The sequence below is a fragment of the Anarhichas minor genome, unplaced genomic scaffold (assembly GCF_050575085.1).
Source record: "Anarhichas minor isolate MPS153535 unplaced genomic scaffold, ASM5057508v1 ptg000136l, whole genome shotgun sequence".
NCBI lineage: Eukaryota > Metazoa > Chordata > Actinopteri > Perciformes > Anarhichadidae > Anarhichas > Anarhichas minor.
This window is the reverse complement of record NW_027466582.1, coordinates 9770905-9785623: the sequence shown is the minus strand read 5'-3', so window position 1 is coordinate 9785623 and position 14719 is coordinate 9770905. Positions and strand designations below refer to the sequence as shown.

Below are 14719 nucleotides of genomic sequence, written 5' to 3'. Positions count from 1 at the left end.
CTGCCTTGCAAACACGCTGGCACTAAAAATAGAAATGTACAGGGATCTCAGTACTTTGTCAGTCCTACAACTAATGTCAGGATAATTGTTTTATAAATGCGTGTAAATGAGTTAGGCTAATACAGGCTTACACTCAGACTCAGAAGGTTAGGCCACAGGACAACACTATAAGCACTAAATATACTTGTATACTTAAAGCCCTCTTAGAGTACAAGTTAAAAGAAAAGATATAGATCGAAAAACAGGGAAAACACACCACATTTTCTTGCTCTTAGAATAACTTTTATTTATTTTACTTTACAAAGAGGTCTCCACCAAAGCTCTCAGTTACTGAATCAATATTCAAATACAAACAATCTGTGAATAATCTATTCAGACAGTGGGCTAAATGTTTGACAGGGGAGGTCAGAAAGTACCAATGATTCTCTGAAAATAATATTTTTTTTGTCCAAACATTGGATTAACACACATATCAGGTCAGAAATGGCAATGATTAAAATGTGCAATACAACCAACAATGGCAGTCTTTAACAATGTCTTTATTGGCCTCTGGCGTCAGAGTAGAGGAGCACTTGTTGACACCACAGCTATTTGCATGGAGTGATGTCATCACTGCCAAAGTCCCCTGGCCAGCCGAGGATGACACTAACATAATGGCATGACCTGTGGTGAAGATGTAGGCTGGAATGAGTGGGGGAAATGTGTTGCTGCCGTAGGCATACACACACACACACGCACACAAACTGAGTTTTGGAATGATGGCAGGGGTGGGTCACATTTGGAGTTATTCTAGGAGTAGCCCATGATGACTACTTATCCCAGGGGACTGTTGAACTCTTCATTGAGAAGAGGCTTTGAAGGGCACTCTGGGTCTTCTTGACACATGCTGTAATGGTGGGTAAAGAGAAAATAATGGCAGCAAGATGTGGCGGAAAAGATATATACTTGGCATTGGGTATCGTTCAGCTGGCACTGAGTGCAGTGTTATGTTCTGTGTACTCATATGGGTTTCAGCAGGCTGCCTATGGGTCTCCTGGTGCTTTCTTGTCAACTAAGGGCAGGTGCAAAGTTAAGAAGGCAAACACTGCTCTCTAGTGGGGATACAGTATATAAACATAAAGAAAAGGGGCATTTAAGAGCTTCAGCACTCACAAAATACAATCATCAAAGAAAAAACATGAAGAAATATAGAACTTTTTTTGTGAAAATCTACAGATGCATCATCCATAAGTTAATATAACATCAAATAGTATCTGTTTAGAGCCCAACAAGAAAAACTGAAATTTTACAATGGGACAAGTGTTGACAAAGCCTCGAAGTGATCTATCTGGATCAAATCTCATCCCCAACAGCGGGAACTGTAATACTGATCGCTGCATACTACAGCATTTGATGGTTGAGTATAATACCACATTTGGTAATATTACCAGCCTGATTCTTAGAATTGTCTGATCAGAACCAGTGACAAAATAAAATCTGTTAAACTGTCAAGAGGCATGAATGTTCAGGGTTTTACATACATGGCACTTGGTGCTAAAAGTGATTAAAATTCTGATATTCTATCAAAGTTTTGGCAGATCAGGTGAAAGGTAAGCGACCAACGACATCATGACGTTCACAGACCATCTCAGCTACTGTGTATAGGTGTATAGGTGTCCTTTCTCCTCAGAGATTGAGTTATTCTACTCAGTTGTCTGTCTTAACAGCCTAGCCAGGCTCTCTCCACACAGTGTATAAACTGCCCGATGATAAAGTCTTAACCTCAGCAGAATTTCTCTCCTCCCTTGAAGGAAGTGAGCAGAGTAGGGAATCACAGGCAATCAGTTGTGAAGAATCGAGCCTCAGAAATATGTTAAAGTGTACCGTATTTAGATTGGGCGGCGAGGTGGAGAAGGGTATACCATATTCCTGGCTGTCGGTCAAAAAAATAAAAAAGCTCCTGAAGTCTGAACCCCCGTCGGCCAGGTAACCCAAAACCTGGAGTGGGGAGTCAGCGTGGGATATGGGGAGAGGAACAATGTGGCTCTTTGTGCAAGCCGGGCAGGGAAAACAAACCGTTTCCCCTGGAAAGAGATCATGTTCAGGCTCCATCTGAGAAGACCACACAAGGCTGATCAGAGCCCTGTCTTCTGTTTGGAGCAAGGAGAGGAGGAGGAGGAGGAGGAAGAGGAGCGCATCTGGGCAGCCACACAATACACGCACACAGACACACTTGAGGGCAATGTCAGACAGGGAGAAGATCTGAGATGCTCAGGCGCTCACTGAACACAACATAACACACTAGCCAGCAAAACTCTTTGGTCCAAGACAAAATGTGTGACTGTGTTGTGTTCTTCCCCCACGGTGACTTGTGGTAATATGGCCATCTGGACTGCTTCCTGGGTTGGCACCCTGCTGGTCTACAGGCAGAGCAACACTCTGGTGGGCTGACAGGCTGAGGGACAGGCTGGAGGTTGTTAGCACTGGCGTTGTCCACAAGAGGGCGTGGCACTGAATCTGGCACCGTCATACAGTGTTAAACAGGGCGTCTGTTCATTAGGTTCAGCAAAAAAAAAAAAAAGAGAGAAGACGAAAAAGTGGTGAGATGTTATAGATTCTGGGCTGATTCTAATTTCCATTTCTAGGATATCATATATCAACCTCTCCTGCTCTGGACACTCATTCCTTAATAATCCCCCTATTCTAAATGAACACTCAGAATGAGGCTTTTAGTCACGTCGACACTCAGATAACTGTCACACGGGGCACAATCAAACCAAGAACATCTGGCCTCTTTCTCTCTCACACACTAACACAGACTTTCATTCAAACACACACATATTAAACGTAAACAGACGCACACACACTGTGCATGTAAGGGCCAAACCAGGGTTCTGTACTCCCTCTGTCCCATTGCGTTTTAGTTTCAAACGCTCAGCGAATACCCATGTGGTGTGATCGGATTACACGGGGCTATAAAATATCCCAAATAAAGACAAGGAAAACTGAGACGAAAAAACGGGCTGTTTCCTAAGGTGAAATCCTCCCATTGGCTGCTGATTCTGTCAGAGTGGGATATGGTTGTAAAGACTTTTAGCAGTGGAGACAATGGAACAGGACAGCAATGTTCGGCTCATAGCATAGAGGTGGCGAGCTAAAGTCATTCGCATACGCCAGCCAGCTCCCATTACACACAACGCAGGGCCATAAATCCGTCTGCACGACACAAGCTGTATGCTGTGATTTCATATGTATTGGTTACTAAGGGGACGCATGAAACCACAACAACTGACAAGGAGTTAAAGTGGGAACTCATCTTGTGAAACGGAATCTTGTAACTAAAACATCTGCGGTATAAGAAAAAGGTTTATGTTGTGCCTTCTCTTTCATCAGCCATCATTTTCAACAGAATTATTACGCTTAGGAGGAAAAAATGGAGAGAAAATCAGGCCAGTTGAAATCTAAACCATCTCTGTAATACCAGCAGATTAATCTCAGGACATAAAGTAAGATGTAACAGGATCTCGAAATGGCAAGATATCAGCGGACATGGACTACGGGTGGTGTTATAGCCATTTGGACTACCAATCGGGCAAGTGAAATCAAGAGGCCCTTTGATTGGTCCAAAGTAAAGAGGATTTTCTGCTGTACTCTAACATCAACATCTGGTTGGCAGGGGACAGCGGTGGTGAATGAAGAGAAGGAAAAGGATTGAAAGGGGAGAGAGGGGAATGCACTCGGGCCGAGACGAGCCGAAGACAGAACAGGGTGTCATTATGACATGCGTAATCGAAACACTCTTTTCTAGTGAAGCCCTAGAGCTCTGTCACAGCTGAGGGCTGGCTCTCATATTCACAGCGTCTTATAGTCTGCCTGACAATCACCTCTGTCTCTACAGTGACCTCAGAAACATGTCTGCTCTGCCTCACCGTTCATACTGCAAGAAGCTAGAGTTTGACTTTGGGGTTACACTTAATCAACCTCACTTGATCTGTCTCTCTGTCTGGGTGTCAGGTTGGACAGAGCATCCCATAGCCTCAAGGTCACGATTTCTATGAAGCAGCAGCCATTTGTCCTTCACCTACCACCTTCTCATACGTTGCAATCTGCTCTGGATGCATTAGCTAATTAGTAAAAATGTAAAAATCTCTCCCTCCCTCTTAAATAGACACATACTCGTATATCTTGACAAAAGTGAGACTACAAAATGGGCTGCATTGCAAACAAAGCATTGTGACTGTCAGGTTGTGGTGAAGTGATTGCCTTTCAAAGTGACTCTCACTGTCTGTGCCCCCCACCTCCTTCCCCTGTTGTAACCTTAGAGCCCAGAGGAGTGCCAGGTTACTGGGATTCTCTCTCTTTGGCGCCATGCTGTTTAGTGACCACGGCCATACTGTGAGACCTGTTATTAAGCTTGCCCTGTCTATCTGTGAATGTGTGTATGTGCACATTTTCCAATCCCTAGTCAAATTGCATTTTAAAGTAATTGTTGTGTTTAATTTAACCAACTTGCCATCATGATCACCCATCTCAAATGTATGTACCTGACAATCTCTGAAATGCTTGTGGCATGTCTTCTGTGGATAGTTGAGTAAGACAACGTGGTACAGTAGTTATCTCCTTTCTTCCAATGTACAACTCAGTAATATCAGATAGGACATCTAGTGAAAACAATGCTATCTATACTTTGCCTTGTAATATAATCTCTCACCTCCATCCTCTACTTATTCTGATCACGGATCCGTAGGCATCGCCTCTTCAGAGCCGGCTCCATGTCTCCAGCACTGGGCGTAGAAGCAGGGCTCCGAAGGCTACCCTTGTCTCTGAGTTTGGGCAAGAGCAGCGGGGTGGTGGTCCCACCTGTTTTTGGCGCTGTGGGCAGAGCATAGGCATGGTCCTCATCAGGGACATGGGGGTCCTCTCCTACCTCCCCCACAACTGCTAAGGGCTCTTCTGACTGACTGACTGGGACCTCAACCCGCACTGGGCCAACGACAGAGCACTTGTTCTCTTTGATGGCCTCCAGCTCACTGAGTGCAGGGTCAGTGGGTGGTGCTGGTACTCTCTGGGGTAGTGAGGAGTCCGGACTGGCAGGGGCGGGTGGGGAGGACATCCCATTCGGACTGTGGTCCTGAGATTTCAGGGCAGAGGGTGTAGCATTGTACGACTGGCTGCTACCTGTGGGGCTGGGTGGGTTGTGTGAAGGTGGAGTGTGGGAGTCCTGTTGATGGTAGACATGTGAAGGGGACTGTGGTAGAGGAGGGGTGGGTCTAATGATGTTGTGGAGCCCTGATCTGGTACCCTGCCCAGTTTCTGACTCTCCCAGCCCTGATAGGTCCACCACTCCATTGGCACTGGGCTTCACTTGGGTCCTTTGAAGAACCCTTTGTATGACTTGTCTCTCTGACTGCTGCTGCTTATAGTCTGTCAGCCCTTCTAACCCTGAGGCTGAGCAGGGGGATTTGTTGTACTGTGCTCTGGGGGAGGATGCTCCACTGTGGGGTGTGGATATTGGGGATGGGAATGGCCTCTCTGATTTAACCCAATCTGTGCTGGGGTCACATGGTGAGGGGTAACATTGAGGCAAGGTTCCACCCAATTTGTTGGCTACCAATCTGCTGTCCCCTTCAGGGATCCCTGGAGTCGGCAGCCTTGTAGCCCTGGATCTACTCCTGTCTAACCCCTCTGGTACAGGCTGGATAACACCACTGTGACTTGGAGTTTCTGGGGTTGCTTTAGAAGGGACTGGAATGGGGATAGGAATGGGTATAGGGATAGGAATGGGAACAATAATGGGATAAGGCACCAGGATGGTGGGATGGGGCAGGAGAGGACTAAAGGAAGGAATACCATAGTTCATGATGGGATGCATTGGGACAGGACCTCTATGCATCATGTTCAGAGAAGGGCAGTGCAAGCCAGGGAAGTAGGCTCCTGGGAAGGGATGCATCAGTCCAGGGGGATTCATGGAAGAGGTCGGGGGCTGCAGGTGAGGAGAGTGAGGAGGTCTGTGGATAGGGCTTGAAGGGGGGCCTGGGTGTCTGGGAAGGTTGCCAAGGGGGCTTTTCAGGCCCTGAGCATGAAGAGGAGGTCTGATGAAGGGCATGGGGATTTGAGGTACCGGCTGATGTTCCAAAGGGGGGCGAGGATGAGGTGGAGGATGAAGGGGAGCAGGGTGGGGGGACACCTCCAGAGCAGGGTGAGGGATGGGTCTCTCTAGGGTCCTCAGCCCAGGGATAGGAATCTTGGAATTAGATGAGGATGTCTCTGAGGGGGACATGGAGGTGGATTCTGACGATCCATGGTTTGGCGTTAGCCCTCTAGGGGAAAGGTTTCGATGACGAGCTTCTCCTGCACTGCTGCTCCAAGACTCAGGAGTGAGTAGCTTTTGCCCGGCCACAATGGTGTCCGCCCTCCCCTCCTGGCTGGTTCTGCTTGGACTGGAGCTGGTGAGAGCTGCACGGGCTTCCCGATAGAAAACATCCATCTTGTACTGATTCAGACACTTGGTGCTGCAGAACTGGAGTCGTTCCTCGCCAGATCCGAAGTCCAGGTATTCTTTAGTGTGACGGACATGCTTGCACCAATCACATACCTGTGGCACAGGGGAGAGAGACTGTGGAGGGTTATTGAAGTGACTGATCCCAGCTAAAAACTTTGTATGAATAGAAAGTCATGGGAGAAAGATGAATGCAAGCTACATATATAAAGCAGTTTAAAATTATACTTTACATGGGAAAACAAAAGATACATTGATAGTGTTCTCTTACTCTGACATTGCTGTTTATCTTTAACACCAGTCTGGGCGAGTCCTCTGTATGGGGGTGCTGAGGAGATCTTTCACCATGGAGGTCTTCATCTCTGGCCTGACAGGGGAAAACCACAGTGTGACATAAACCACTGTTGTCAGACCTGAGTTCATCCTACTTTTGATGGATTCCCTCTCCAATTCATGATGATGAAGCAGCAGTTGCTTTAAATCAATATGCTACACTAGAATCATTCTGTGGTCATTTAACCAAATTTGAGCTTCTTACATAACAAGTGCAGAAAATAGCTTCTAATAAACCACCTTGTCATCAAAGTTAGAAGCAGTTTAAACTTCATGCATGCCACCAAACCCTAAAGTTCAACAAAGGGAAATCACTGTGTTGTGATATATATATGATTCTACAACCGAGTATGGAGATAATGCAGGTGATGTATTGTCATATAATTAATGGCCTTGCCAGTATTAATATAGGAAATTCCTCTTGATTCATGTAAGCTGATCTGCTGCCGATCTGAGTGCTCCCCCATCTCTGTAACCCATTGAGTCGTGTTGAGTTACGAAACATGAGGCAGCTGAAGGTAAGGTATGCACTGAAAGTGGACACCTCGCCCCAGGCCTCCTGGCCTTCCTCTCAGACAAGCAGCAACAAGCCAACGGCAATGCTTTTCTCCCCGCCTCCAAAGAAGTGGAGGGCTTGTTGCGCAGAGTCCGTTCAGCTCTCCTTTTTGTCTCTGTTGGCGTGTGAATGAACCTACCACAGTATAAACAACAGTAAGGGTGAAATGAGATATAGCTGCTTGTCACACCGCACCTCTAAAGAGGGTATATCCATGTCGTAATGGAAAGTGAAAAATCACGGCAAAGGGCATTAGAGCGGTTCTCCACAGTTGTAGCTTTCCTGTCCTCCAGACCAAAGCCACTTAATGGCCAGCCCCTCCTCCATTAATGCGAAACTGATACTAAGTGTCCCCTACAAACTTTGACCTCACTACCTCCATTCCTATACTGGGTCCTCCATAATAACTAAAGTGTGTTCTCACAGATCCTCCCTTTTAAAATTCCTGTAAATGAATCCATCAGTTATGACCTCGCAAGATCAGGAGTATCTGTTTCTGAAGGTCTGTTTACCTGCCAGAAAACACTTGATGCCTGGGTCTCCTGTGTATGGAGAGTGACACCCTTCGCACAAACTCTGACCATATAAAGTACTTGTATGTGTGAGTGCATTTATGTGTGAGAATCTACTGCACACAACATTCAAAAATATAAAAGCAGATCTACAGATAATTCACAATAAAGATACTGGGATTTCCAACATCTCACCAACAAGGTACAACAAGTCCCACCTAAATGTTTATGACCACCGAACAGTGATGCTGATATGTATTTTATACATTTTTAGTTGAACCTTTACCTTATTGCGTTTGAAGTAGGCCCTTCTGCAGGCGGCAAAACACTTCTCACTGCAGAAGCTCTTGAGCTCTGAACCCATACATAGAGAGTAGCGTTTTACTCCTTCCTTCTGGCACCAAACGCACACTATCTGCACATTCTGTACATCTTCCACTACAGGGGAAAAGCAGAAAAAAAGTTTGAGGAATTAATGAGCTTGCAAAAGTCTCACTAACCAGCTTTTCTAAAACAGCTCAGTTCCAATATTATTTCAGGAGAGCAAGAGATCCTGTTGCACCCGTGTTATTCCTTATTATCTGCACCACAGCTTTCTGCGGTCCGTAAGGTATACGGACCCTGACACAGAATAAATGTTTGAAGTGTTTTGAGTCTGCACTATGGCTAATTGAAATGAAACAATGACTAAACTTTCAAAATTGTTTTGGACCCGATAGGCTGAAGTACACTGTCAAAACAACAGAAAAATATGTTACTGCTCAGTATATCAAGGTAAGGCTATAGAGCATCAACATCAACTTATTCGGATAAAGTGAGCTGACTCAATTTATCTCAGAGTGGAATCTTAGAGAATTGTTTTTTACATACAGCAATAATAACTTGACTGAAAACTCAACGGATGAATTCAGGTATTACTATTTTTCCAGCCTATTTATATTCAGTAATTTGCTATTATTTAACATAATAATACTAAATGTAACAGTATGAGTCACTTGAGGGACAATACATGAAAATAAAAGGATCATTTTGACTGTCATGAGTTCAATGAATGCTCAGGACCCATGAAGATATTCCTGAAACCTATACACATTGCTGACCCTGCACTCTGACTTTTCACATGTAAACATAATACAAATCATGGATTATGTGTGAATCTGGGGGTAGCATCGCAATAAAATAAAATTATAACACTCAATGGAAAGTTTGGAGGCCCACTACCTGCTGATGGCTTTATAAGGGGTACAATTACAGGGGCAGTCTTCTGCTCCTTAGAGGTGATTAGGGATGAACTTGTTGAGGAAGAGGAGGGTGAAGAAGAGGGGACACTGGAGGACTCTCTCTCTCCACTTTTCAGTGCGAGGACCGAGTGACCGACTTGGGTGTCCAGGCTCTTGGGTTTTGGCAATGAGTTCTCTGAAAGACATAGTCATAGTTGAATGCTCCTGATGTTTCATGTAAAAGAATGGCATAGTATTGCTTAAATGATACTGTAATAACCTTTGCACTCATAACAATGGCCAACACAGATTATTAGTACAGTCGTGTTGAGAAACAATAGATGTATCTAAATGGATGAAACTTGAGACGTTGTAACTACAGGAGAGTATGCCTTCCAAATATGAACAGTGACTCAATGTCTGCACTGAAACCTGCAGAACCTGTTAGAACAGAGGAGTCTTCTTGCATCTACACTAACAGTGAACAGTCGACAGCTGCCCTCACCTTTTAGCACAGACACGTGCTGACGTCTCTCTCTGTAGTTTCTGATCTCGTTGGCCTCCGAGTCTCTGAGGTCTACCTTGTCGTAGCCGTACCATCCCAGCAGCTCGTTCATGGTGCTTTCTGCAAACGTCTGTATGAGGAAAAAGAGGAAAATAAATCCCTGATTAACCTTCTAAGTAAAGGGATAGGGTAACGGACCCTGAGCCTGCCTGCAAATGGGAAATTGTGACCGTACATCTTAGGGTTGTTAGTGGAACTTTTTATCCTATGTTAAACATAATCAGACCTTCCTACTCTGAATCAACGCAAGGGATTCTTTTCTCAGCCTCTGCCCAGTTGGGGAAACGAATATGGGCACAGTGGAGTACAGTATGACGCTTTTTCCATGATGTATTCAAGTTGTTTACTCTTGCTAAATCTGAGACGGAAAGGTTTAAAACCTAACACCAGTGTGAAATCTATGAATCATCCTTTGTTTATCTCTTTTAATTGGAAAAAAGAGGGAGAAAAGAAAACTGTTCCCCACAGATGGGATGTGTGGTCTCCCTTTTTTTTTTTTTATTACGACCAGATGAAAAAAAAAAACCACAAAGGTTTCTCTCTTTATCCACCCACCTCTCTCTGTGGCTTTGGGAGAACCGGATTGGAGGAGAAACCTGATCCGGAACGGGCAGAAATCAGAGCGGGACACCCTACACCACAGCGAGGTCCCACGGTTCTCGGAAATGCCCCACTCCTCTCCCTTCGTCTCCCTCCAGTGTCCACCACTCTCGCTCTCTCTTCTCCCCAGCTTTCCCTGTCCCTCCCCTTGACTCTCTTTCTCTCCTCTGCCCCCCCTCCCATCTTCACCATCCTCCCCTCCACCCCAGCACCTACCAGCCCTGACACCCGACACAGCGCTGCCTCTCAGGTTTCACCCTTTTCCAGCACAGCCAGTCTGCTGTGGTGGTGTTGTAGTGCTGTGGTACTGACTGCACATTCTTTCCCCTGCTTTCCTCACTCCGACCTCTGCTCTGCTCTAGGGCCTCAGAGAAATGGATCTCTCCCTTGCTTGCTCACTTTCTGCTGTGTACGTGTGTGTATGGGAGAGTGTGTGGGTGAGTGCAAGCAGTGGTATCATATCCAGCTAAATATGCCTAACGATGATTAAAGTTAAGTATCCGGTGTCTGGTGCTGCGCTCGGGGCTGACGTGGAGGGAGTAGGTCCGAATGTGGTGTTGAAACAGATGTATTACAGAGACAACACGAGGCTGGACTTCAGCTGAGCTAGAAATCAGATTGCCTGCCTTCCTGTCTGTCTATTTTTTCTCACCCTTTCCTCGCCCTTTTACCATTTGACTGATTTCAAATGGTGGACAATGGTTTTACCTTTTAATTGAAGTCTTGTATGTTTCACATCACATCTAATTTGGACATTTTCTCCTCTATGCGCAGATTTGCTCTTTCTGTTTTCCTGTTAATGAAAGACGGGCTATTTTTTTTTTTCACCAACCCCTCCACTTCCCACAATGTTGTTTTTGTTTCTTTTTGGCAGTTCAGACAAACATCTGCTTTGTGAGAGTGACAAGCCATATCCCAAACCACAGAGAGAGCTGCAGCCAAAGGCAACAAGCCGGGGCCGACCCTGAGCCCAGGCAGGCTCACATCAAGCAGGGATAGCATTTCACATGTTTTGATTAAAATTAGTTAAGTTGTAACACTACACCTCCCCTGGATATCAAACGCTACAATCCAAACCACTTACACAAAAAGAGCACATTTCCTCTCTCACAAAAGGCCAGACTCTCCCCCCCCCCCCCCCCCCCCTGAAACAACTTGCTTGTCTTTTTAGATTTCTGACCTCCTGCTTGAAGGAGCTTCAGATATCCCTTACCACCACAGTCAACACTCTCAAATAGCCTCTGTCCAAACCCAAACAAAGCAGACGATCCATGGATTAGTTTCCATGTAGTAATAATGGTGGGAGGGAATCATGTCTGTTGCTGTTATTTAACCGTGACTGTCCTTTAAAGCAAGAAACGGGAGAGATTCTTAAGGGCCATTACCTAATGAACATTATCTCTGAATAGGAACTTTATTTTGGTGTGAAATGTACATCCTTTAAAATGATGTGATAACACTTCAGTGTTTTTCCCAGTGTAAGGCATTGGCTATTTAAATGATATAAATTCCCTCTCTCTTTTGGAAGGCATAAAGGCAATCCTCTGTGGTGCAAGCAAGTGTGCGCACCGCAAGAGCGGGGAAGAGGTGACGCACATCTGGATCTCCGCTAGACATTATGGTTTGTGCGTCCGGCCACAGCTGGCCCGACATGGCGTCCCTAGGCAAAGGCCAACCTACTCTTATTCACTGAGAACATAATTAAAACGCCCCGTATATATGTGTGACATTTTGAGTTTATATTCATATGGTATGATTTGCTATTGTACTCCAAGGGGTGCAAACTTGGAAGATCCCTGTGACTTTTCTAAATATGTCACAAAAGGATCTTCATGACGTCTGATTGTTTGAATAAGGAGAGCATTCACAGAACACAAACACTACAGTGTGTCTGATTACTCCCGGCATTGATCTGTGCACAGTTTCTCTCTCTCTCTCTCTCTCTCTCTCTCTCTCTCTCTCTCTCTCTCTCTCTCTCTCTCTCTCTGACTGCCCTGCGTCGGAAGACGTTGTGCGCGTACAGAAGTTATCACTCGGTCAATAACACGTCTCACTTGATAAAAACTACAGTGACACACAAATTCACTCTCACCTTCATCTCCTGGTTGATCTCTCTCTTTACGGGGTGAGCAGGTTTCCTGCTGCGCTTATTTTCCGGTGGTCTCCCTTTCTCCATCTCTGGCATAGTCCTGGTCGGGCTGGATCCGACCTGGATCACTGTTGGTTGTCAGCTGCAGGTTTTTTTAGCAGAGTAGCTCAGAATGAAAGCTGTCACTCCCGGTGACAGCCGCTGTCATGCCCGGACGCCTGAGTCCCTCATCTGGGGCTTCACACCATTCAAGTCAACTGAACATGCGTGCGCTCCGGGCTGGAGGCTCCTCTGCCGAACAATCCTAACTCTCTCTTCTCCAACAATGTCAAGTATCTGCAGGTAACACAGATAAGACTTCCGGTTAGAACTTTCAGAGTAAATTCTTAATTTCAATCTAATGTAACGTGTTGGACAACCAAGAGACAATCAATAACTTAAAAATGGCATTTTGTTGTTAGTATGAATTAAACCAAATGAAAAAGGACTTATGGTCAACATGCATAAAAACGTAAAACTTTATAAAAAATAAAAAAACATGTGTTGATGTCAGATAATAGCCGAACCCCAGGTTAAGTCCAATTGAAAATTACCGGCATTGTAAATTGAGCCACCGACAGGTCTCTGATCACTACCTCAACGGAATTTACTCATTTTCATATCACTTGAATAACGAAATAATAAAGAAATAACAAAAATGAAACACAACATATTTGAGGAATTACCCTGAACAACACCACGCTCCGTCCAAACGAATTGCCTGCTGATGGAAAAATGCTCGATTTGATTGTGTTTGACTGAAACAAAGTAGCATATTTGATAGACTTAAACCAAGTTGGTAGCTAAGACAATAATGCACATCTTCGAAATACAATCGAACATGTCTACGTAAATAAAGTCTGCTGCTCTCTAATGTCCTTTTGGCGCGATACATGTTGTGCTTTTCTTGTGAAAACAAATTGGCCTAGTTTCCGGTATGATTCGTGCTCTTTCAGTGCAACTTGATGCTGCCCTCTCGCCCTCTCCGGATAGGGAGAGGGAGGGCCCTGTGATTTGATGTAACCCAACACCTGGCGCCCACCCTCCGAAATCTCAACAGATACATTTCATAAGGAATGCAAAGACTGTGCTTTATCTGAGGGGACACAGTACAAACACTGTCTTAAAATAAAGAGATGAAAAGAACACTGTGAGTTAAATGATACCATGGCAGAATGTATGGGGCTTTCTCAAATGGCATCTGTTTGATCAGCGACTGTGTGAGACATTGTGTGTGTATATATGTGCGCACTGCATAAGCATCTATATTTGACCCATGTTTACTCTTGGCGTAATTATTATACCACCATTTCACTGCTATGTTTCTTTAACTTCAAGCGTCCACTTTTAACTCATATACATAGTTGGCTCTACTGCATCTTTGGCAGAACTTTCACTTGGTCCCTAAACCCCATGCAGAGAGACAGACAGGTAGACAGACAGACAGACAGACAGACAGGCGGGACGTCAGAGCCTCTCTCCTCCCTGTCTCCAGCCGTCCTCGGTCTACTCTGGTTGGAGGAATCCAGGGACCACGGCTCGTGTAAACAGAAACCCGATCCAGTGCTCAGGGCTTGGGTTTCGCCCCCTCGTACGCCAGTTGATGATACCCGATCCGGCCCAGCTTTGGGAACAGGGCTTATCTGATGCCTCACAAAAGGCCCCTCTCTCCGGCTCTCCATAACAGAGCACATCTGGTGCCTCTGCAGGGAGCGCTGTCCCTTTAGGTTCCTCTGGGGGGTGAAGGCGGGGATTAGACCGTCTCACTATTCCTGAAGCAATCCACTTACACAAATGACAGAAGACAGTATTCACAGGTCTATGGTTACAATCCTCAACATCTGGACCGAATCATAAAGAATTGGCACTTTTGTGTATAATGACTTGTATGATTGTCCCTATACGCGATGACAGCGAAAAAGTCCCAGTCTATTTAGAAGATTGTTGAAAATGTTGTAGCCTGATCTTCACAGTGGGATACACCGTGTGATCTACTGTGGTTTACAATAATGTATTTTCACCGTAAGGGGGCAATGTCTACCCATTGGTTTTGCATAATGGTGCCAATGAATGTAGCCGGGTGTTTTCCCTTCATCAAATTACATGCAAATAGAGTCATGATGAGTCATGGGTTTCTGGCTCAACTTTAGCATATGAAACTGTTTTAACTGCAATTTGTATTCACATCTGATTAATAACTTTGACAGTTTCCTAACTAAAGCTGAGTAATGTCCGCCTTTGTAAAGATAAACAGTATTTTTGTGCTGGACATGTTTGATTAACTGGTGCAATCCAGTGCTGACCACCAGGCGTCGCTGTTGCCACAC

At 45.1% G+C, this 14719-nt stretch overlaps 1 protein-coding gene across 1 annotated transcript; it reads right to left on the bottom strand.

Moving 5' to 3' along the window:
* Positions 1–4699: 4699 nt before the first annotated feature.
* On the bottom strand, positions 4700–12449 carry LOC142942455 (sine oculis-binding protein homolog). Its single transcript, XM_076084781.1, has 6 exons — positions 12357–12449; positions 9605–9734; positions 9101–9295; positions 8166–8317; positions 6750–6845; positions 4700–6574 (listed from the first exon to the last, which is right to left on the bottom strand). The coding sequence occupies exons 1-6, from the start codon at positions 12447–12449 to the stop codon at positions 4700–4702; spliced, it is 2541 nt and encodes an 846-aa protein (XP_075940896.1).
* Positions 12450–14719: the final 2270 nt, after the last annotated feature.